At 40.5% G+C, this 25,091-nt stretch overlaps 1 protein-coding gene and 1 long non-coding RNA gene across 3 annotated transcripts in view; one reads left to right on the forward strand and one right to left on the reverse strand.

Moving 5' to 3' along the window:
• Positions 1–302: 302 nt before the first annotated feature.
• The window catches only part of LOC110369548, a 45,682-nt gene continuing 20,893 nt past the window's right edge, over positions 303–25,091 (forward strand). Inside the window, exon 1 of the long non-coding RNA XR_004933122.1 lies at positions 303–418. This is a non-coding gene — a long non-coding RNA (uncharacterized LOC110369548). The remainder of the gene's footprint in view (positions 419–25,091) is intronic.
• The window catches only part of lin7a (lin-7 homolog A (C. elegans)), a 46,938-nt gene continuing 27,525 nt past the window's right edge, over positions 5,679–25,091 (reverse strand). The window contains exons 3-6 of one of the 2 annotated variants that reach the window (XM_021324750.2): positions 17,460–17,531; positions 9,421–9,630; positions 8,832–9,043; positions 5,679–7,159 (exon numbers count right to left, since the gene is read on the reverse strand). In XM_021324750.2, the coding sequence (XP_021180425.1) occupies positions 7,135–7,159; positions 8,832–9,043; positions 9,421–9,630; positions 17,460–17,531 (519 nt within the window). In that variant the 3' untranslated portion in view covers positions 5,679–7,134. Of the gene's footprint in view, positions 7,160–8,827; positions 9,044–9,420; positions 9,631–17,459; positions 17,532–25,091 lie in introns of both variants that reach the window. The other variant, XM_012879001.3, reaches the window with a different exon arrangement.

Genomic DNA, 25,091 nt, shown 5'->3' on the forward strand with positions numbered 1-25,091 from the left:
AAACAATATTAAAATAAATATTTACTCAATAATACATTTTTTTTACTCCATTAAATACATGTACTTCTCAGATTCAGCCTAGCATACGGGAGGTAAGCATGACTTTAATGCAGGATTTCACACATCTTTACTGGGCTGCCAGTAAAGGTACAGAACTGTACCACAGAGCACAGGTAAACTCCTGCAGTCCTGCATCTTTTTGTCTTTGCGTCAACACACCTGACTCACGTAATTGGGTTTTTAGCAGGACTCTGCAGAACTTGAGTGGATGAGGAGGTAACGCAATTATTTGCTTCAGGTGGGTTGGACTTGCCGAGGCCAAAAAAAAAATATCAACTTTCACTACGTCGGTCCTAGATGACTGGAGTTTGTCCCTTGTGATCCAAAGGATAATGGTTGAAAACTACAGAGACATACAGTTAAGTCCACGCTTGCTTCTACTTGTATTGTTTTCCTTTGCAGTGAGTTTCAAGCCACAACCGTATTTTAGCTCCTTCCACAGATTCTCTGTCAATTTCAGATCAGGGCTCTCCAAAATGGTAACATTACTTTCAAGCAGGAAAAACATTTTTATCACTGCAAAAAAGGAACTAAAAAAAGTACAATTTTCTTGAAATTATTGTATTTTTCCTTGATTTGAGCAGGTAAATAACACTATTTGCCAATGGAATAAAATTTTTGCACTTAAAATTGGAACAATTCATCACCATCATCTTATTTCAAGAGCAGAATTCCTAATTATCTTATTTTAGGGGTAAAAATATTAATTCCATTGGCAAATAGTCTTATTTAGCTGCTCAAACCAAGGAAAAATACACCAATTTCAAGAAAATTTTACTTGCTTTTAGTTCCCTTTATGCAGTGATCAAATTAGATAATTATTATTAAAACTAGATCTGCCAGGAGAATGAATATGATTCCACCTGGGTCTAAAATAAAGGCAGAAATTTCTCTCAGAGGTTCTGGAGCTGGGTTGCCTTCTATGTTTCTTCGGATTTGGTTCCTAATTTTCATTTTCTCGTTCCTTTTTAGTTAATTAATTTTAGTTTTGTTGAATCAGAAATGCCTGAAGGGTGACTTGGCATAACTAGCATCATTGAATTATCTATTTTGAGGTACGATCGATAATCAAAAGTTCTTTAAAAAAAGAGATCATATGTAATATTTTCAAGGAGAAGGGTGAGGAAAAGCATGAAAATATTCCAGATTTTATCTGGATGATGGAACACAAATAAACTCACCCTGTGTCACTTTTGTTTTTTAATAGTGGTAAACCAGACTTTGAATTTAGATGATTTGAGGAAGAAAGATTGTTGCAGATCAGTAAGTCATGTCTCTTTAGTCAGCTTTTAACAATTGGTTTGTTAGTAATTGAAACTTAGTTTGATTTTCAAACCTTTACAGAACATTTGTACCTATTTGACAGATTAATTTTGAATCAACCATGTCTAAAGTTTTCTTTAATCTCGGTAAATGCTCTGCAAATCCGCTTTTGCCACTGAGCAGCCAGTCCTTCTTTGCTCTATTATCAAATGCAGATTTCTGCTCTCCGTTTGTGAGCAGATACTAGGAGAGCACAACCAGAGTAACGGGGCTCTTTGCTGCTGCTGCTGCTGCTGCTGCTGTGTTGCTATGAGACAGTCCAGCAGGGGCTTGTGTTACAGTACTCTCCATGGAGGTATGCAGGCCTAAGGAGTCACCTCTGACTATCAGAGGTCACTGGAAAGATGCTAGGAGGAAAACTTTGAATTTGAAAAGCATAACATTTGTGATTTCTCACTCGTCTACTGAACATCAGCTTAAAAACAACAGTATGAGCAAAAGCTGTGAGCCCTGTAGTGCTCTGCCACGCCACATGGGTGAGGTGTTTCATGTGGGTCAGACGTCGAGGCGCGACTCGTCATTTTGAGCCTAGCGAGAACCTGCAAAAGAGACTTGTCCTCGTTTTTGAAGGGGCACAATGAACCAATTAAGGTCAATTAAGGCTATTCAAAGGCAGACAAGGTGAGGCTTGAAGCCAAGTGTTTGCATACAGTGAATAAAGGTCACATGACTTATAATAGATGACATCATGAGAAAATGCCATTGAGTGGTCAAATAAAACCACTAAATCTAGTTTGAAAGTTAAAACTTGGGCACAAATGGGTATCCTAAGCATACTGTTAAACTATTTATAAAGGGCCAACGGTCGACGGCAAAGTCAATGTTTTTAAGTGGCAATAAAAAAAACCCTGACCTAGGCACTATAGGATTTATGTGGGTAGAGAAAGAAGGGTCTGTGTGAGCATCATGGCACACAAACATGTTCTGTCAGGAGGAATGGGCCAAAACTTCAGTAAAATATTGTTATATTTGTGGAAGGAAACTACCAAAACCACTGACTTCAGTCATACATTTTAAAAGGCAACCATAACAAATATAGCAAATCATCTTTAAAATTTTATCCTGACAGGAAAGGTTCAGACAGATTTAACAGACAGCAAGGATTTTTTTTAGTGTATTTACACATTTGCTGTCAGGTTTTTTTCTCCACAACCTTTTTATGTTCTTCCTTGATAACATCTGTGAGCCTTTTAACATGGTTAGAAACTATGAGCATACATCTATTTTATTTAGATCATAAGAAAACCAAAACGAGGGTCTTTGTCAAACCTCTGTTCTCTGATTCCCATCCGGAGTTTGGGGTCTGGAGGAGGAGCGGGCTGCCTGGTCGGGCTCAGAGCTGGGGATGGGCATTGGGTCCCGGGGGTCAGCTGGACCTGGGGCTGGCACTTCTGCTCTCCCCCGGATTATGGAGGGCAGCGTGTGGGGGAGGCAGTGTCTTAGAGTTCGTGGGGTGGGCTCAGGTTGAACGACGCCTTCGGTTCATGTTGGTCGCATCTCCAGGCGGATGGGCCCGTGGGACGTCTGGGGTGAGGGGTTAGGGTCTGCTCCCATCCGTTGGCTGGCGCCTCAACCCCTGGTGTGTTGGTTGTCTTTGGTGTCCGGGGCAGGTTGCTCAGGTGTGTGCTGACTGCTTTGCTCGGCCTGGGCCCCCTGGCTCTGGCGGGTTCCCCTCGGCTTCTCCATTATCTGGGCCCATGGCCGGATCTGCTCTAGCGTAGCTGGCTGCCGGCGGAGCACACGGGTTTGTCGCTGCAGTTCCTGGGTACTTCGCTGTTGGGGGGGGGAGGGGTTCCGGGGTCTCTGTTCTTCCCTGAGATCTGGAATGCAGCTGTCCCCGTGTTGGTCCCCTCTTGGGCACCTTTGCTCTGGGGGTCCATTCAGGCATCTGGGGATTTGGTTCCCCTGTAATCTGCCTCAGTGCTCTGAGCACTACTGAGCATTTGTTTTATGGATATGCCTTAAATATACAAGCACACTCTCACAAACACCTACAGGTGCTTGGATCCAGGTACTTACCGACTCACTTTTATACAGAAAACCCCTATTATTAGCTTAGCTGTCACTTTATTAATCTCGTATTAAATAATATCGTGTATTTTTCAGTGATGGTATTGAGACGTTGGTTGTTTGTACCTATAAAACTTTACCGGTTTGTTTAGCTGTTCTTTTTATATCCCTCTTTGCAGCTGTAGAAGCAGACTCTCAGGATGTATATTGCTCTCTCCTTTTCCACTCATTTCATCTCATCTTTTTTTCTCTTCTACCTTTCCGTTTTTGTGTCAATTGATCTTAAAATAGTCCCAAAATAAAGTATATCAATCAATCAATCAATCAATCAATCAATCAATCAATCAATCAATCAATCAATCAAGCGGAGCACTATAGCGAAAGCAGTAAGTCCCCTTTTGTGAAAGTGAAATCTGTTGGGCTCTCTTTGGCATTTAGACAGCATTTCTTAAAGCTACACTGCCGGACAGGACACAAAGAAAAAAAAATAACAGGGAAATAGAGTTAGCCTTTTTTTCTTTTCTTGCTTTTTTAAGTTTAGGGTATGTTAGTTTTACACAAAATAACTTGTATATCAAAATCTCCAAGACAAATGTGATGGAAGAGACAACGAAGCAGTACACTGTACACAAGGACATAGATTTATTTATACAAATATAGTATGTATAACAATTGCATATCAACAGTTTGTTGTATTTTTGTTTTGTCATCTTTACGGTACAGGACTATCATCCTTTTTAAAGTGTAAATCAATTACGAAAAAGTACCTGTGTTTTTAAAGATACAAAAATGATATTTTACTTTTTCATGTTTTTGGAGAGTGATTCAGGGACAACTATGTTTGAGTCGAATATAAAACCACTACATGTCGCTATAATGCGTCAATGTCCCTTAAGACCTCATTGCTTTGGGGAATGCCCTTATCTGTGTGTAGCAGTCCTTTACTCATGAAGGGAGATCTGTAATCTGCAGTATTTTACTGTTGGGGTCAGACGTTTGCATACACTCATCATGCACTTTAATGTCAAATTATTTTGAGTCTTTTACTGATTTATTTTGACCATAGTCTTTTCAGAGTGGAATGATCATAAGACACATTAATGGATATTGAAGTCCAAGAACTGGGATCAAAATAGCTGATGCTTTGAGGTCATTCCAAAAGCTTAATGTTGGCCTGATCCATCCAGCACAAAAACTATTTGAATGTGTGATCCCTGTTCTGTTGGAGCAAAAAGCTCAGAGTGAACAGGAACCATCCAGAAACCAATAAGGCTCTGGTGTCTGGCCAGTTGTAAACTGCAAGTCTCTATCTACAGATAAGCAAGATTAAAATATATCCAATTAGACTGAGAGTGTCGACAATGGAAGAGTATTAGAGCCACTGGGGAAAAAAAAGTCAGACATCTGGCCCTAGTACTCTTCCGTGGGCAACCAAGAATGGAGACCTGCTGCAGAATGAATGCTTTCTAGCTCATCTGAAATTCAAAACTATGTAAATGAACAAGCCAAGAATTTTATTTGGATGAATCAAAACCTGAGAAAAATTAACTGTCAGCCATGGTAGTGGCAGCATCCTGTAGTGTGTGTGTGTGTGTGTGTGTGTGTGTGTGTGTGTGTGTGTGTGTGGGGGGGGGTGCTGTCCATGCTCAAAGAAAATACAACATGCAAAGATTTGACCTCATCCCTGTTCAAATTATGTGGACTATGCACCATGAGTATGATTTCCAGCATGGCGGTGGAAGCATCATGCTATGGGACTCTTATGCAGGCGAGTTCATGAAGAAAAACTTTTCTTCTAATAAGCGGCTAATATTGGTCACAGTTTCTCAAACAAATACCAAAGCTGATTTGAACTGGATAATGTCCGCTGATATGTTTATCCCTATTTATGGACAAGCTTAGAAGTTGAGTCCATATTGAAGGAAAAAATTAAATGCACTCTAGCAATTCGCTAAAGTTGTTAAATATATAGTCAGAGTTTAGCTCAACGCTTGCTGCTGACAAAAAAAAATGGCTGAGGTTCAACTTGCTAAAGAATATTGAAATACTGTAAGTGGGGATGTTTGTATGTATTTATGCCCATTTATCTATTTTGACCCTGTTGGATTAAATTCCAATTTATGTACTCAATGCTTTAAAAAAAGCATTGCAGGTACATAGTTTTATCATTAAACATTTTGAAAAAGAAGAGAATCATTAAAAGCTCAAATTGAAAGAGATTCTTGCATATGGCGAGTGAGTGTAAACCTCTGACCACAACTGTAAAAGAAAATGCAACCTCATGCTTTTTTTTTTTTTTTAAATGTGTTCATTGATTATGCAAAACATGTTTAGAAAGGGATTCTTTTAAAAGTGGAGGATTTGTTTTGTAATTAATCGTCTGACAGAAAACCCAGAGGCAAGCTCGCATGGTCAGCGAATGAAAGGAAAGATTTCCAACAACAGGAAATGGAAAACATAACAAATAATAATATTCATAATAAATATAATAAAATATATAATAAAGATATATAGTAATATGATATAAAAGATATAATATAATAAAAGGTAAAATTGGACAAAACATGGGAGCACTTTGCAGCAAAGGAAAAAAAACAAAAGTGAAGACAGGCCTAGTGGAAAGGTTTCCACTTTATCTTTGTAATTTAGATACTTTTAGATAAAAAAAAAAAAAAAAAAAATCATTTTAAAGAGGCCGAGAACTACCTTCCACTCAGTCTCACACTGTTGTTTAAAGATTCTTTAAAAACCGTGGGAAATACACATCCGTATCTATGCACTAATATTACACAACAAACATATTTTAAATAATAATCTGTATGTTTAACAAAGAATATACATGAAATGATAAAACTTTACTTTTGCTCTCTAATCTAATATACAATATTCAGAAAAATAAACATAATTCTAGCATGTTCTGAGGAATTTGATGACATTCTGTTTATCTGTCGGGAACAGAGGATGGACATAATCTCTTGGTACATATTTTCTAGCTAAATTTCAGGTGGGATTATTCATTTATTCATAATTATTGCACATAATTGTACATGCTGCCAGTAAACCAACCATTAATCTCTTCAGAGGGTACAGAGGATTTGAACGTGGAAGCTGCCTTACAGTAAACGAGACTGTTTGCTTTGCTGTGTATTCAACCCCGCATTAACTCTGCGCATGTCTTTAATCAGGAACTGAGCCGACGAATGTGTTGTTTTATTGCTAAAACTACAAGATATAAAATCTTCTCTTGCTACAGTATAGAAGGTAAAAAACTGTGTATCGAAAAAACGGGACGAGAAATCATTCATGAGACACAAGCACCAGAATTGAGGAATTTTGATAGAAACACCACGGTACAAATGATATCTATGGCAAAAAAAAAAAAAAAACGGCAGAAGCTCTACTGCATATCGGATGGAGGGATTAAAAAATGAATAACGGGGGGGAAAATAAGACTGACGACAAACACAAGAAAGGGAGCTTTGGGAATCCACAACTGGGGAACAGAAAACTAGAAAAGGAAGTACAAAGTTAAACTGGACAACGTTCAGTGTGTGTGTGTCAAAGCACCAGTTTCACACCAAATTCTCTCTTTGCTCAGTAATCGGTGGTTCACTGGAAGGGAGCGCGAGGAGGTCAAGAGAGTCTTATTGTTGATTTTGATTTTTTTCCTCCGGTACAAAGAGATTCCTTTGGGATCCTCGGCGCGTGCAGGTGATCTCTCGGATCCACCCTTCGGCGCTTTTACTTCTTCTTCTTCTGGAACAACCTGTGGATCACAAAACAAAACGGGGAAAACAGACAAGCTGAGAGTCACGACTTCCCACTCGCTCACAGAGTCCTGTACGGCATCCCCCCCCCCCCTTCCCCCGCACAGCATCCCAACAGTGGCTTATGTTGAACTCCTGTGTTGTCGGGTGGCTTCGGGCTTGACTACTGAAGCAAAGCTTGGTGCACGACAAAAACAGGATCTCTGCTCAGATCGCTCACTGCAACGGCGTGTTACAAGCTCCCACATCCCCTTCCAAACAGGCATTGTCGGGTTTTACAGAGCAGATGTGCTTCAGGGATTCACCATCAAAAGAGGAAGGCGACAGAAAATCTGGGCATACCAGACAGACGTTCTAAAAATTGGCGGCGGCTTTGCAGAGTTGGGCACTGCGTGGCTCGATTTCTCTCAGCGGTCTGAATATTGTTTGGGTGTCACATTCCCATAGTTTGACGGAAGGTTCAGAGCTTGGTTCTATTTTGCAAAAGGCGTGTATTTCACTTGAATCAGTTTTACTGAAACCTGCATGTCAGACCAACACATAGTGTATACGTATGAAGGGGATGGGTCGTTGTCCTGCTACATGGTGAACATCAAATGCAGTGTTTTGCTCCCTCTAATGAGCTTTCTTCCAAAATGTTCCTGTTTATTTAATCCATCTACAATCCCATCAACGTTTGACAAGCTTCCCTGTTTGTGCAGAAAACAATGCGTGCCCACAGCATGATGGTGCCACCACCGAGGGGATGATGTGTGTGTTCGGTGCTATGTGCAGCATTATGTAACTTTTAAGGACTGCTTATGCTTTAAAAAACGAATTTTTTCCTTTCTTACATCTCTATAAAGCTCAGATTTGGAAAAGGCTAGACTGATGGAGTAGGATTACATTTGCAAGGCGTTGTACCTGCAGACCAAGAGCCACAAATGCAGTCGGTTTTATTCTGAATAATTTAGACTCCTCACTAGGCAAAAGGTGCTGGAAAGGCGGAACGTTGATGTGTTTGCACAAAGCTGGGATGCTGCTTAGTTTAACAACGGAGAAAAACACCTTATATTTTCCGGTATTTATGCTGCTTTACACTTCCAGTAGCTTCAAGGAAAATGGATGAGGCCAAAACAGGAAACACTGAAGGACAGACTACAGATGGATTAAAAAAAAAAACTGCATAAACAGATAAAATCAAAACTTGAATCCTGAAAAGATGTTTTAGAATGGCATGTTTCGGCTTCTGTGAAGGCCATGAGAAGTTTTTGGTTTGGTAAAACTGCAAACAGATGGGTCTTCCTGCAAGTTTGAAGCCCTTTCCTGGCAGCTACAGCCACATTGTATGCAGACCTAAGTCAATTAGCCCTTTTGCTGGGTTGTCCCATTTTGTACCCAGTGGTTGCCATTTATTTCTTACCTACTTGGTCATAAAGTGGATTCAAAATGTATCAAAAAAGAGAATCAAACACAACAAAGAACATCAAAAGAGCGTAACGTCTTTTACTTTCTTGCACTTTGTCGTAGGGTTACTGCTAACTGGCGCTGATGTCAGCGATAAGTCCCCCTAACCCAAAACGTGTTTCGGGCCGGCCTTGTAGTGCCAGTCGAGGCTGTTGGTGCCATTAAAAAAAAAAAAAAAAAAAAAAACCCACCCCCACCCTTGAAGTAATGAAGCGCCTCACCTACGACATGTGGTTTTGCTGAGCGGCCAGGTTCTGCTGCTGCTGCTGCTGCATCAGGAGCTGCTGCTGCTGACGCCGCCGGGCCGTGCGCAGCTTCTCGAAGCGAGCCTCCATCTCCTCGAGCACTTTGGGCGTGTAGCGCACCACGAGCTTCACGCTGTCTTTGGCCGCCTTCAGCAGCTCCACCGCCTTCTCGTGATGCTCTCCTTCGACACTCTGCAGGGAGGGGTTACGGAGATGAGAGAAATTAAACCGCCACTTATTTCATTCTACTAATAAAAAAAGGCACAATCTTCATGTTCCCTTAATTTTAATACCTTGGTATTATGACGAATGAGCATGCTCTGTTTTTAATAAACCCTCCAGTGAGGAAGGACGTTTCTATTTCCCACCCTGGACATTTACAGCATTTTGACCTTGATACAGTTGCTCTCCCTATCGGTGACAACTGTCAGACTTGAGATCATGAAAAGCTGATGAAAGTACACCAGGACAGAAAAAAACAACCATAAATGTGTGCGGAGAAGCTTATCTAAAATCCATTTATCTCGTCCTCCTGTGCAGCACAGTAGCGTAAGGCCGGCCAGACCTACCACGCCGTTGACAGACAGCAGCTGATCCCCTCGTTTTAGGCCGCCGTGCCTCTCGGCCACTCCTCCGGGAATGATGCGGGAGATGTATATAGGGGAGTTCTGCTCTTTGCCGCCCATCACGTTAAAGCCGAGCCCTTCCTCTGTCTTGGGAAGCTCGACCACCCGGGGGTGCGAGTGACCTTCGCTGGCTGCGAAGGCTGCGACCGTGGCCTTAAGGAAAGAGAAATGAGATTAAACGGTAACTAGTTGTGAGAGTTTGGTTGCAAAGAAGCGGGAAACGCAATTATTCCCTATATGCTTTGTCATTTAGTGGGTAAGATTTTCTGTTTAAAATATTAGCGATTAACATTGATAACAGTACTCAGGAATTGTTTTCCAATACGTTTTTAATCATATCCAGGCATAAAAACATTTCTCCACGTCAACTAATAACACATCATTTTGTTCAAAGAAACATTAAAACAAAAATATTCATGTAAAACTAATGTGGCTAATGTAATACTTTCCTGTGCAATGTAACTAAAGTTACTAGTCTCTGACTACTCAGCTACAGGTCCCTACATGTTCCTGTTTAACCCCTCCATCATTAAATTATTCGTCTTAACTCTTGATATCCTCTGGTAAACTGTATATTTCAACATATATGGAGACCTAATTACATCAATGTGTTAGTCTGAGTAAATAACACAAATACAATGCTACACTGAGACGCGTTCATGTTGAAGTGCTCAGCTGCCTCAGCATCTTTACCAACTTGAGCATCCTCAGCTTAGCTGTGACTATCAACCATATGCCAGCCCTTCACATCAGATAAACAGTTACTATTAACACCCTTATTTTACCTAGACATTTATGCCGCTCTCCCTGTGGGGCCTTCCGTTACTACTAAATATAAAGAAATGTAGACATCTGTCAGTATAATTTAACTGTTAAAACAATTTCTGTGATTGAAATACATGTGAATTACAATAAATGAGTATCAGCATGAGTTATTTAACATTTTGATGTTCATTTTGACGGATATATATATATATATATATATATATATATATATATATATATATATATATATATATATATATATATATATATATATATATATATATATATATATATATATATATATATATATATATATATATAATCTCATCTGTTTGTTTGTTTTGGTCTACACGAGTGTAAAGTTGAGTGGACGGTAAAAATGTGATGGGAAAAAAAGAGTGCAAAAGAAGTCCTGACCCTGTCCAATCACTGAACAGTACATGGACATACTTTACAAAAAGGCTGACATTTCTGGGTTAAAAAATATTAATGGATTTATTTTACGTTCTCAATTTCTGTGAAACAAAATGTTTGGTTTTCTTTATCTTGCAAGCAGTAGTACTGAAAAACGACAAGAATAAGTGTAGTTTTGTAGTTTATCTAAATTATTATTGTGGTTATTTGATTGAACTTGTGTTCTGAATTACTAACACACCTATGTTCCCGAGAAGAATAAAGTTGCAGTAATGCTATAAATTCCAATTAAGGCATTTATCCAATTTCCTGCCTACATTTAATCAAAATCTTAAAAACATTTCTGTTTTTAAATATTTTTACCTGCTGGGATGCAATACTATGGAACTGCTAAATACTCGTGGATGTGCTTGGCATTTCTGTTTAACCTGACCCTAGCCAGCTGAATTTCGTTCCGCCTAGCGCCACTTACATCCATCTGGGACATCTCCCATAGAGAGTGATTTCTCCAACCAATTTTATTGTCCAGCCAATCAGGACGCAGGGCTGGAGTTTCATAGATGTGACGTAGTGGAGAAGCGACCGTGACGTGAGACTGTTTTGATAGCAATGGCGGCTCGCATCGAGGAAGCAAGCGTTAACATTGATGCTGCTATTTCTTCCGTGTTGTCCAATCTACCTAATATTGTTTCATTAAAAGAACATCAGAGAATGGCTCTGAAGGCTTTTGTTGGTGGAAACCATGTTTTCGCCCTTCTCCCGACCGGATTTGGCAAGTTTTGTTTTCCGGGCTCGCCCGTGGCGGAGCGTTTAGTGCAAACCATGTTAGGAGGCCTTTAGTCCTCGACCCGGTCGGCCCGGGATCGACTCCGACCCGCGGCGCTTTGCCACCTGTCTTCAGGTGACTGTCAATAAAACGCGTGCCTCTAGAGCCGCAAACACATTTTAAAAAAGTTTAGTTTTTTCCTGTGTCGCTCTCATAGCGCCACGGGTTAGCTTCAGCGTGAGTGGTTGAAATAGCACGTCGATAAAGATGACAGACAAGTGGCTTATCCAATCATATGCAAGGATTTTTGCATATGAAAAAAGGCCCAGCCTTCAATAAAGGCAATTCCTATGGAGAGGTCCCAGATGGATGAGTGGAGCTAGGCGGAGCGAAATACATCTGGCTAGGGTCAGGTTAATTTCTGCTACCTTCTGTTAGTTTTTTTCTTTTTTCTGTACAGTTTGAGTGGTAGGTAGCAGCCTGTGGGGCGACACACTAGGATTCAACTAGCAAGAAAGTTTATAGAGCACATATGCAGACATTATTTGATCTTTAAAGACCTATTTGACATATTTTCAAGGAAACGGTTATTAATAGATGTCCGCCACAGAAAGGGATGAGGAAAAGAAAAACCCAAATGATGAAGTACAATTTGTGACGTTAGGTTTTATTCTGGCAAAGATCTTCATGACACAGCGACGGGATTTAGTCAGGGACGGGGATTTTCTATTCGGCGTGAGAAGTTTCTGGCTTTCTGTGCGCATGGATTAGCACATCTAAAAGTTCAGGACGGAGGAGCTGCCAGACAGCCTTCCCCTCGTTATCTCCACCAGCTGTGGGGTTTCTTTGAACCGCAAGCCTTCCGCTTTCAGAACAAAGCGGCATGGATCTTTTTAGCCAAGCTTTAGGGAAGCTAATGGCAGGAACACGGTGAAGGAGACTCTCCCTTCCCACTGGTGTCCACGGGTGCCGCGTTGAGTCGGCTCCATTTATCACGGCCCGAGACGGATCATTACAACAAAAACACAAAGCGGGGCCGTGTGAAATCTTTGCAGATGTCCGTCCACTTCTCCAACGGCACACAAGCGGTTAAAGCAGGACTTTGAGGTGTCACGGCCTGCCAGACTTTCCTTATAATTTGATTTCCAGATTTTACAGACCCAAATGAATTTCCAGCTTAGTTTCTCTAAATGTCTCCCTCCCCGCTGCCTGTTTTATCAAAGGGGTTATAACGCCACAATTGCTGCTCCTTCTTCCTGTTTTCTCTGTGTTCTTCGCTCTCTTCATCTTTCGCCCTCCGCGTCCCACTGAGCAGGCAGCTTCTCAGCATGCGCACCGTCGCCTCCCCGAGCTCGCAGCGCTTCGACCTTCACAACTTTATCTGGATTTCTGCAAACAAAAACATTTTTTGGCCTCTCACACACGGGGAGAGTTTTAAAACGAAAAAGCTCGCCGGAGGGCGGACGCCCCCTGAACGGCGCATACGAGTACGGCGCAACGCAGCCAGAGTCACTTTTTTTCTCGCCGCATTTCTCTTTGCTCGAAGGATGAAACGGATGAGTTAATCGATTGGAATAACGTGGCACTGAAGGAGGACAGTACTGGTTAAACACAAGTGCTGAATGACAGATTTGCTATCTTGCTTCCTAAAATAAGCGGGAGGCAGAAAAATTCAAATTGGCTCAGTCGGGGCCTTTTTTTTTTTTTTTACATTTACAATTCAGCACTGAGTTTGAGCTGCCTGCTTTTAAATGGCTGCCCCCCTTTTTTTTTTTGGCTCAATCAGCACAGTTTCACAGGCATCTGTATCTTTTCTTGTTAAATTCTTGCTCAAGTAAAGTTGTGAACGCTTCAGGGAGTCTTTTTCTGACTCTGAGAGGAAAAGACGATTTCAGTGCAATTTGTCCGTCTGGGAGCAACATTACTTTAAAACTAGACGTGATTGCTCCAAGTGAGGTAGCGGGCTCCTTTGCTTCAACTGGGATTCTTCCACAAAAGGCACCACAGTGCTAAGCCAGGGCTGGTCACTTTAAAATTGGTTCTCTTTTAAATAAAACGTTTTTGTTTTGTTTTTTGCTGCAGCCAGAAACTAAACTCAGTGCAACCTTCCTTAAAATATCATTCTCAGTATTTAAAAAAAAAAAAAAATTGTATGCCGTTTTTTTTTTTTTCTCTCTGCTCAAATCACATACTGATTTTTTACCACCAAACAGAAGTCTAAATAACTTCCAGCCTATTTTTGCAAACGAAATTGGACAATAAGAAACCTTTTTTGAAGAGTGCTCTAATTAGTACGTAAACGCTAGGATCGTGGTTGGATTATAGGCAGTGCGTTTAATCTAGTTGTTGCTACAACTTTTAAAAAACAAATGATGGGACCCTTTAACTTAGCAGAAGATAAGCAGCAGTGCTGAAGTTAAAATGTGTCAGCATCCATCCATCCATCCATCCATCCATCCTGTCTATCGCAGATGTGTCGGGATATTTCAAATAATAAAATTATCGGTTTCTACAAATATAATGTACTTACAATAAAAATTAAACTCTTGTGCTGCTTGTGCGCCGCCTTCCTTCCCCTCCCCTCGACCACCGTCCCACGTGGAGCGTACACTCAGACTCGTTCCCAAACAGTTTTAATGTATCTTAGTCCTGCTGTTTATTAATGTACGCATGTGAATTATCCGTTGGGGGCATTCTATAACTGTGTAGTTTGCATACCTGCATACCTGAAAATATCTTTAAAAAAAAAGCAACACCATGGTTTTAAACACAATTCACTTTCTATTGAAACATAATTTGTGAAAATATCAAGCCCACCATAGGCCTGAGCCCGCCACATCCGGCACGGATAAGCGGGTATAGACGTTTTTAATATCGTTTTTGAAAAGGAAAGCTGCCTGCTTTGGATGTCATTTCAATTTGGACAAAATACATCACTGCAGGCGGATGCCATATGCTTAGTGTAGCTATTTTTGGTGTGAGTTCCCCCTTTCATATAGTTTTATGATTAGAAAGACATGTAAAATTACGTTTGCACACAAAATGTTGTGCCCTCCCCCATTTAAACACTTACATGATCAAACTTGGAAGCAATTTCCACCCTTCACAATGACTCTCGTCGTTAAAGAAGACTGCATTGCCTTCTGGAGCATGCTCCTTTTGTGTTATAGGCTTAAATTTCTCCAGAAAGATGTGGTTGCAGGAAGAGAACTGTAGAAAAACTGATTTAAATCCATACAATGGCTAGATTCCTAACCCAATGATTAGGACCATCTGTAGCAGTATTGCCTTCTAAGGAGCCATTTTCTGTAGGACGTTATTAGTTCCTTCCATTGTTTTTGATGCATTATAGACCATTTCTACACAGTTATCCACTCTGTGATGTTCTCAGTGTGAATATGACTTTTAATGGACGACAGAGGAGCTTTTGAGCAGCCTTCATTATTTAGAGCAGCGTAACAATTTTAACTGCATTCATGCTCAAAACCACACTTTCTTTGTTTTTGCAATCCCACCCTGTTCACTCATTCCACCCACTCATCATGAGAGGAGTGGGCTCAGCTGGACACTGAACTAATGAGGGGCTCAGAGAATGGCTCTTATTTCATGTTTTCGCCTAGATTCATTATCCTCTCCCTTTTTACATGAAATCAGAGGCATCTTCCTCTGTTTTCCTCAGTCTCCCTGCTCCTTGTTTATGCACCAGGTGTATAAAGCTACTACGGACAGAAACAGTTCGGGGCCAGAGAATGAGATGCCTATTATGTAAATGTGGACAGATTTGAAAATGCAGAGAAACTCCTACTCTCCTCATCATCAGATAAAAAGTTTTGAGTTTCTATCACCTAAATGGGAGCTGATTTTCAAAGGAAGTTTCCACTTTGCTGTCATTTTCGCTGCCCTGTGGTTTGAGCTAATCTGGTGTTATTGTGGGTGGAGGAGCGTATCATTTGTGTTCGTGTGTGTGTGTTTTTTGTGTAGTGGGCGCTCTTGATTCTCAACCCACACACCTCTCTTCCATTTAGTCACAAATCAGCAGCGTTTCAGCGCCCTTTTTTTCTTCCTAGTTTCCATTTTAATATATTTTTAGGTCACCTAAATGGGGAAAGTTTGCTGCTCTTAGTTTGCATACACTTTTAATCTTTCATGGTGTTTCAATTAATGCAATAGTAGATAGTGGATCTACTGCCTCTTTATCTTTCAACTCAGTCCTCGGTTATTCCCAGGGCTTTGACTGGAATCAGACCTGCCTTTCCAACCAGCCTGTCTGCTTCCTATTCAGCCAGCAACCCATATTCCCTCGTGTAACTTCCTGTCCATCTCCAGTCAAAGGCTCCCATCGAAGTTCTGCCTTCACTTGCCTTTATCTTCACCCACATAAACATCCAGCCACATTGTAAGTAATCTGTTATTCCCTGGATGCACATGTCCTGCATTTGGATTCTCTAAATTGACTGCAACAATGTTGGGAATCAGCCGTTTATTTAAGCATGACCTCTCCTTACCATTACCAACGTCGTGCATTTTGATTTAGTTCAAAAGAGCTGACGACTTCAGTCATGGATATCCAGTCAGTTATTATTTTACCACTTGGCGTGAGTTTACCATTAGAACATTTTCAAGGCATTCTGTGGACAGGACCCAGGTCCTGCTGTTGTAACCCTGTTCCTTGTTTCTATGCAGCTTCCTCAGATGTGGAGTGAACCATAGTTTGTTTCTGTCATACGTGCAAAGGGTCTTGGTCTGCACACGCATGTCCTCACAAAACGTGATGCATGAAGGGACAGTGTCCGCACGCTCATTCAGGACAGTGGCTGACACTCCAATCAGTGCTGTCAAAGCAGACCTGCAACATCTGCTTTGATTCCTTAGTCCCCTTCCTGACAGTCCCAACCACGAGCTTAGAGGTGTTCGGTTTGCGCTTGTGAGTCAGGACGAGATGAAGCAGACGGCGATGAGAGCGACCTAGAGCTGCCTGGAGAACCGTGCAGCATGCATATTTTAAAAAATGTGTGACAGTGATCCAGTGTGTTTTTTTTTTTTTTTTTATCCCTGGAGGGGAACTTGATATGCTGTTTGTATTTTGGAAGCTCACTGGAGAGGTTTGCGGTGTCAAAACCCCCCCAAGAACAAAGATGAGGGAATCTGTTTTTATTTTTATTTTATTTTTCACATCTTTTATCAGGTCAGAGAGCTGTTTTTGAGCCTCTGTCTTATGGCAGTTTACGCCGGCCAGAACAAATGAGGAGAACTTTCTCGGAGAGTAAAAAGGTTTATGGTCTCCACACTCCAGGCGAGGACTGCTTGTCTTCTGTAGGACTTTGACATTAGCCCACCAAGCTAATGTTCGAGTTCCTCTGTAGTGAAGCTGATCACCAAAGGGGGCGGCAGAGAGCAGAATAAACGCACAATAACACGCAAAAAACAAGAAAGTTAAGCACTAAGGCTGACGTCCGTGGCACCATTACAGACTTAAACCCTGTTTTGAATCATTTTCAGTTGATTTATCATCTGCAGTTCGGTAGAAGTTCCCTGATGTTTAGTTTGATTTATGAGAATGTCTTTAGAGTAAATATTGCTTTAATCAAACATTGTGTTACAGCAGAACATCATAAAAAAGTTTCATCTAGCAGGGTGACTCCTGAGTTGGCTTAAAGTGTGGGTACCTAATTTATAACAGTTCATTTCCATATGCAGGAACTGGGATGGATGCAATTTACAGCTTTTTCTATGCATCCAATCATCCTCGGGTACTGAATTACTTAAGATGGTGCTTTATCATATGATGTCAGCACACAGCCTTTGGTTCAAACACTTATGCTTTGGCCTAATTACACACAATCTCTTAACGAGGGTCATTAAGACGGAAGCTAGTTTGTTAATTTCATTCCAAGTGGCTGGAAACTACTGGCGATATCAGTGGCTAATGTGATTTACAGATAATTCACCAGTCATTATGTGCTGCTATCAGCCGTTATACGTGATGTTTTGATTTCAAATATTAGACGACGTAATAAATCTCCAGGGCAGTTCTTACCTTAGCCGTGGCTCTCGCCTGGTACTCCGGGCAGCCGTTCACAGTAATCGTTTCGTGCATGTACTGATAGACCTGAAAGAAAACGAAGAGCGGCATGTGGCGTAATTACACACGACTCAAACATGAAATCCCTGCTTTCCACAACCGACTTCCTTCAGTTCACAGGCTCACACTTCACTGCAGCCATCTGACTGATGGGAAAATAGTGCTCTATAGTACCTTTTTAAAACGTTTAAGTGTGTGAATGACAGGTAGTTACTTTTGCCTTAAATACAAAAACAAGCAGATTTGTCAGAAACAGTCACACCACGCAATATAAAATATCAGGACGACCTTCAAATGTATATTTGTACTTATATTACACCTTTTATCTGATTTTGGGTTGTGGGTATGGCATGAAACTAACTGTTTGTAGTATTTTTAACTCTATTTTGATTATTCTTAGTAGGTGTTTCAAGACGGGAAGCGATTTTCTGACCTCAGCTACTGACCCATGTTGCTGAGTTTCCAGGTGAATGAAGAAATAAAAGGATTTCTGCCGGTTTTATGAAGCATACGGAACCAAGGCAGACAGCAGACATCTACAGTTAAAGTCTGGCTTCAAAGACTACTTTAGAAGTTGAATAAATTAAAAAACTAAGACTGATGAAGGAAAATAAGTGATTATTAAATCACGGTAGGAAACTGACTATTTTTCTCTTCTGTGAATAGAAGAGAATAGAAAAGAAATATCATTTATTGTCCTTCAGTGGGGAAATTCATGTGTGTAAGCAAGAAAGTAATAATCCTATAGAAGCATGTAGATTCACACAAAGGTAAAACATAAAAAATAACAGACTGTACAGTAAGTGCAGATTTACAACATAAGAAAACATAATGTACAATAAGTAAAAAATACCCCAAACATGAATCTGAGTAGAATTAAAAAAATACAAATGTGCTTTGATATTTGATGATGTCTGTGATAATACAAAGTCCTTTACATAACAAACTTCAGCCTTTTTATGAGTCCAAGTGAAAATGCAAACTGACAGTTAATATATATGAATATATACCAGGGCACCTTTTTCTAAAAAGGACAGACTATAACCAGAAGTGGGTAGTAACTATTTAGTAGTTACATTTACTTTAGTAAAGATATGCTAAAGCAGTGCTACACTTACTTGAGTACACATTTTGGCTACACCTCCGGATATAACTCTGCAAGGTAGCGCTGAAACGTACAAAGTCATGAACCAACAAACTTAAGAAAATTTGCAGCTCAATTTCTAATGCAAAGGATGCACAAGACAAAGCCAGTGGTGGATTTTCTATTAATATCTCCTCAGCAGAAAGACACGTTCCTGAAGAGAACAAGCCAAACATTTCTAGGTTAGGCACCAAGTTTTTCAATTTCAATTATTGATTTACAAAAAGCTTTAAAATATCCAGACAAAAAGAATGGGGAAAAAAAGATCACAGAAAACAAAATCATTCTGTTAAAAAAAAAAAGATCTGCGTGAAAGACGAACGCTAGAAGAGCTAAAATGATAAGTTATTTAAATGGTAGGTAAATATGAACATAGCGGTGTTTCCCACATGGACATTTCCACATGTAATATGGAAGCCATAGACAAAACTACCACAGTTCTCACCATTCGATGAGTGCAGAACGTCTAATTCAGATTTACCTCAAACCACCTCCTCCTACAGATCTACGCAGACTGCTGCACGGCAACATTTGCGCTTTAAACACTTTGAGGTGTTATAGCAGACGTAAACTGATGCAGAGCAGGGAAAATTGATGTCTCCATCATTGCTGCTGTCAGATAATGGACAGTCCAGGCATGATGGATGCGGCAGCTTAAAATGGTTGATGAGCTGGTGATAAAACCTCACAGATTAAACACGTTTTGCCTAGCTGGCGCCACAGACTTGATTAAAAATGTACATTTTGGATAAGATTAGACGATTTCTGCGGCGCTGCACATCCTAGTTGCTTTTCAAAATCACATTGACATCAGCTGCAGCCAGGGAAGCAAATAAGCCAGCCAAAATCGGTTGTAAATAGCGAAATAGATAATTTCTCTGAATATTGGATTTGTAGCCTGAATACAGATTTTAATCACTTTTTTTCCTGCTCACAGGCGCCGTATGTTTCACATCAGAGCAGAGCGGCTTATTGGAAAAGAACAGATGGGGCAGCTTTGACACAACATCACAAACCTCTGTTTCCTGAATCATCAAAGGCGCTTTTACTTAAAGGGTACATACACTGGGATATTTTTCTGCACACATCTCAGAGTGGGAGAAAAGCACATCCCCGAGCTTCTGTTGGCGGGTTTGCTTACGAAACTCAAAGACCTTAACGAGTTGCTTTTGATTGTGCAGCGCTACATCTCCAACTGCAACACGTTGTGTGGATTCATGGCGCCGGCTCTGTTTTGAGAAAAGGAGCCTTGCAGCTCACACATGCACACGCGGCTTCAAAATAATACATTTTTCCTGAGGTCTTTTTCCACCTCTGCACTTTTTTGAGGCTGAGCACAGCTTTATAAATGCCATGAAAGGTTCACAGTTTTTCTTTCTTCATATAGAGCATAGTTGGTCCTCTTATTTCTCCCTTTCTATAAAACCGACTTTGTCCTGCCATTTAGAGCTATTTATTTAGCTCTCAACAGTTTTGCTCCTCTCCCAGCACTTTTCAGACACTAAATGCAAAACAATGGCGGCTTCATGTAGCTGTTACAGTAATGCCTTTTGGGCCTTTAAATCTCGGTCTCTGTTGTGCAAATGTTTATTAACGCCCTTATTCAAGCAAACAGGTATGCCACAGATAAAGTTTGAGCATTATTTGGCATCTCCGGCATTAGAAAAGGCGGCACAGCAGCGAACTAAAAAGCAACGACACCAAGAAAGGGCCTTTTCTGTTTTCTCTCTGGGCGCATCGCCGACTTCTAATTTTAAAACAGCCACATGCTCAATTCGTAAAGAACATTTTCTCACTCATTTCTTTGGTATGCATTAAATTATTTAGGAGACTGGAATGAGTCCCCCCCCCCCCCTCCAAATAAAACCCTTCAGTTCAAATAACTGGCAAGGGATTAGAGTTATGAACTCCGACATGCTGTCAAGGTTTCTTCTTCTCTCCTTGTAAAAGCGTGCATGTGGTGATCGGAGCAGTCTGAAAATTTGGATTGCATGTAACCAGAGGAAGATTGCGCCATATTTCGGATCAGCGTTAGTTTCCTTTCTGATGAAAATGTCCGCGTCTTCATTATGGCGTTTTACTGTTTCCGCCTGTCAGTGGCCTAGATGAGACATAAATTCTGAAGCTGCCCATCCTCAGTAAAAGCAACAGTAAATCTAAAGTCCAGAAAATGAAGAACGTTGTTGAGAAACCCTAAGAATAGATAGCTAAAAGACACGTACACAATAAAAATTTTCTTTCATATACTCCAGACGTTGTCACCAGAAACAGGATGACTACTGAACAAAGAAAAGTTTCCATCTGCCGTTTCTGCAGCTTTGTGGCCAAAGTTTTTGGGTTTAGAGACAGAGATTCCTTGGTGCACCTCAGTTGCTCAGTCCAGAAAGATCTTCTTCCCAGATAATTTAGTTAATCAGAAGAAAAAAATAATAATTGCAAAAATACTTCCCCCAGAAGACCGGATCACTTCCCTCTACAGTAAATCCATCAGAGTAGCAGGTCGGTTATTTTCTCTATTCCTTCTCCTTTCCACCAGCTTTCGGCAGAAGGTATTTTTCTCTATCGGTGTAGCTTAAATAGCTCTGTACTGTAAAAAATGCCATGAAATTTGCTCTCGCTTAAACAAATCTCCATTCTATGAGTTGAGTCTCTCCTGAATCTGTGCATAATGCCTCATTTAAAGCTATAGTTGGTAATCCTGTTCAAAAACGCTTTTTGTTATACTGGGTAAAATCGTCCTTCCATCCTGAAAGTAGTCAATACATTAAAAAAAAAAGGTTTGCGATAGACTGGCGATCTGTCCAACCCGCCTCTCGCCCATTGATAGCTGGAGACCAGCACCCCTCGCGACCCCACAAGGGACAAGCGTGTTGGAAAATGGATGGATGGATGGGTTTGATCTGTGTGAGAGCTGTAGGACTGTAAAACTCTGCCCTTCGCACTGAAGAGCAGGGATTTGTCAGAGTTTTGGTCCTGCTCCTCTTTCCCTCATGTTCTGGGTGTATCACCTTATCTATTGGTTGTCCCACATGCCAATCATTCTGACGCACTCACACGACGCCAGTGTCTGGGCTCGTTCCTTGTTAGTTTTCAGCTTGCTGCGAATGCGTGTTTCTATTGTTTATGTATTCGGTTAGCTTAGTGGTTAACTTCGGTGTTAGCTGTTAGTTATTGCTCTGCTGATCTCCCAGTATACTTTGAACATGGCTGAGAGTTGCAAGAAGGGAACCGCATCCATGTTTATGAGAAGAAGAGAAAGGCCTCAGTAGAAAGAAATAAGACCAGAGTGGATTTGGGAGGTTTTTTTCACACGATCCCCCCGAGGAGCAGAAGGACAAGGCCTTGCACAAGCGCAGTTATTCAAAAAGGGACATAGAGAAACTTCCGGAAAAATTGCCGACTCTACCTTTAAATGTGGGCTAACTTTCTTTCTGAAGCTTTGAAGGAGCTAAGCTGCTTTTCCATCTTTCTTTAGAATTACAAGCATATGCAAACTCAAGTCTGGTCAAATTCTGGATCCTTACTTTCATGAATTTGCGTGTGCCTGTTCTCTGTTTTCAGGACTGAAAACATGAACCCATGGTACCTTTCAAAGAGATTTTTAACTAATTTCAATTAAAGGCTCAATTAATTGCAAAGGAGAGTTAAATGGGATTAACGAAGCATTTTAAACTGAACTAAAATTCTTCAGCAATGTCTTACTTGCTTTGCATTGTTCAGAAAAGTGCTTGTTCTGTTTATACATTAGCTCAATTAGACATATACAGTGTTAAGAAATAATAGTGATGTCAAATATGCTAATTGGAAATGTCCGAGGTAATAAAAAAATCAGAGAATTTAAAGCTAAAGAGATATTTTTTTTTCAGTCTGTCCAACTAATAATTTCGCCAATGTTTGTGGAGTGGGAATCTCCCACATTATCGCCCTAATTCCCTCTCCTAAATCATTTCTAGAAGGTTATCTTTTCCGGTCTTCTTGTCTTGCGTCCTTCCTATCCCATTTGCAAGGCTGATTGACCCAAGAACTCGCTCATAGTGACTCTGCGCTCCTAAAACACACGGCTGCCCCCCTCCTTCTTGTCATAGCAGAGTGTGGCGAGGAAAGACAACCACCTCATCAAACTCTATCTCTTTGTCATTTATCCAAGCGCTGCTGAGGCTGCTCTTTTCCCTCCTCATCATTCTTCATATTGACAGCGAGCTTGTCATCTTTAACAGGGCTGAATCATGTTTTGCAAATTCTTCTGCTTCACAAATGCAGACAGAGACAGGATTTTGGAGTGGACCTAAATGCAGGATTAGTGCTTCCATCCTGTCAGCTTTTAAAGGTGCTTAACCACGTTATTTGACTTTTTATTAATTTGTCAGTGGCTCACTCTGGTTGCATACAACGTTTTGCTGAAAGATTACCACGTCCTGCTGGCGTATTATTATTTTTGCCGTTTTACGCTTTCTTTTACCATCTCCCAGCGAAACACTGAAGAATGGTCTAAGATCCAGTGAAAAAATGCAAAAAATATGATTCCAAGAGGGAAAAGACTGGGATAGCGCTGGGAATATAGTATGAACGTTGGTGTTCACTGAAGCAGATGCTAAACCTGCGCATTGCCCAGATGTGTCCTCAGAGATGGCAACTGTTATTTTATTGTAAAAAGAGTTGATTTTACTTTTATATGTCTTTGAGAAGGGCACCAGAAAATGTGGCAGTTAAAAAAATGTTAAACCTGATTTTTGCCTTCCACTGACTACAACATATCCATTATGAACCTGTTAGTATAAACTTATTTATTCAGCAATTGAATGAAACATTTACAACCAAAAATGCACTGGTTATTTTTTAAGGGTTTCTGATATGTTAAATACTGTCAGTCAATCAAAGATTGTCACAGCACATCAGATCTGCTAAAATTTGGTTAATATTTGTAATGAACTGTAAAACATTGTGGTCAGTGTTTAGTTATCAAAGTAAGGATCTAACATACAACTGAATTTATTTGTTTCTCCAAAACCATAATGATATTTGCCCTAGGGCTACTCTATGAGGACCCCTGATGGTTTCCTTGACTGTGTTTAGCCAGCTCTCTGTAGGTAAAGCTCATTGCCTCTTGGGGAAGAGCTGCAGGACAGGTTATTGTCAGTGGTTTTTAAAAACGGCCATGTCACGACACTCCTGTGACTGGCACCGGAGTCAGTCAGTCAGCTGCCAGATGAGCCTCTGGTGCCAAGACGTGCCAGGGTTGAGCTGACACAGAGCAGAGCGCCAGTTCTTTATTCCTTTATATCACTTAGATGATGCCAGCAGCTGTACCTCAATTTACGACAGATTATACTAGAATGGCTCTGTTTTTAAATCTAATAATTTCACACATTTGCAAGTTGAAGAAATTTATGACTAAATAAACCATGTTTATAAATATCCATGTGTCAACCATATGGATGAATGGCCTTGTTCATTGGTTTAAGGCAATGATCACAATCTGCTTTGAAAATCTACGTTTAATTTAATGCCAGTTTTCACTATGACTCTATTATGTTATCTGTCCCTGAATAGTATTTCCTGCCTTTCACCTTCTGGCTGATTGTACAGGCTCCAGCTCAGTGCAACCCCTTAACAGGATGAGACAATTACAGAAAATTGGAGAAATACTTTTTGCCCTGACTGATCATTAATGAAACATGCTCATAAAAAAACACAACTGTAAAAAGTATATTGGTCTAATAAATTTATGACAAAAGAAAGTGGAAAAACCTTAAACTGATTAAATCAAAGATAAAGATTGTCTGAAGGTTTCAGAGTGTAAAATTGTCAACAGTAGTCTATATAAATATGTACTGCTTTAGATTTGTGATATAATGAAGGAAGCGTTTACCTCCTGTTAGTTTCTGTGAATAAAGAGCATCTTTGGTTTCTGTTACAGGATATTTGTTGGTCACCAACCCTTCATCTTCTCTGACCCTCAGCTCAGCAGCAGAGATTCTCCAGCACCCCTCACCTTCATACAATTTCACACAATCAGCATTTTGCAATCTACATAGAGGCACGTAAAATGGATAGACTTTCCCTTTAATGCATGCATGATAATCAAATCGGGAAGTCAGCACCAAAACATGCAGAGCTCATTCAAAGCATCCTGGAACATTTCAAGGCATGCTGCCAAAATGTTACTCTTGAGTCCGAAAAATAAGATACATCTAATAACACTGGCTTTGTACTGAAACAGCTGCAAACGACAACAGGGTGCCAAAATTCTAATATGTCCAAAGAGTTTACAGATTCATTCTTAGCAAGGCCCATTAGGTTCCACTCAATATGAAAAATACAACTTCCGGATAATTAATAGTGGCTGCATGTTCTGAGAGCTTAAAGCACCCGGCTAAGGTTGCAGGAAGGTCGACTTGGTAGATAATGTGAAACTCCCTCTAACATACTGATCAACTCCAAGA

This window comes from Fundulus heteroclitus, chromosome 17 (genome assembly GCF_011125445.2).
Source record: "Fundulus heteroclitus isolate FHET01 chromosome 17, MU-UCD_Fhet_4.1, whole genome shotgun sequence".
Taxonomy (NCBI): domain Eukaryota; kingdom Metazoa; phylum Chordata; class Actinopteri; order Cyprinodontiformes; family Fundulidae; genus Fundulus; species Fundulus heteroclitus.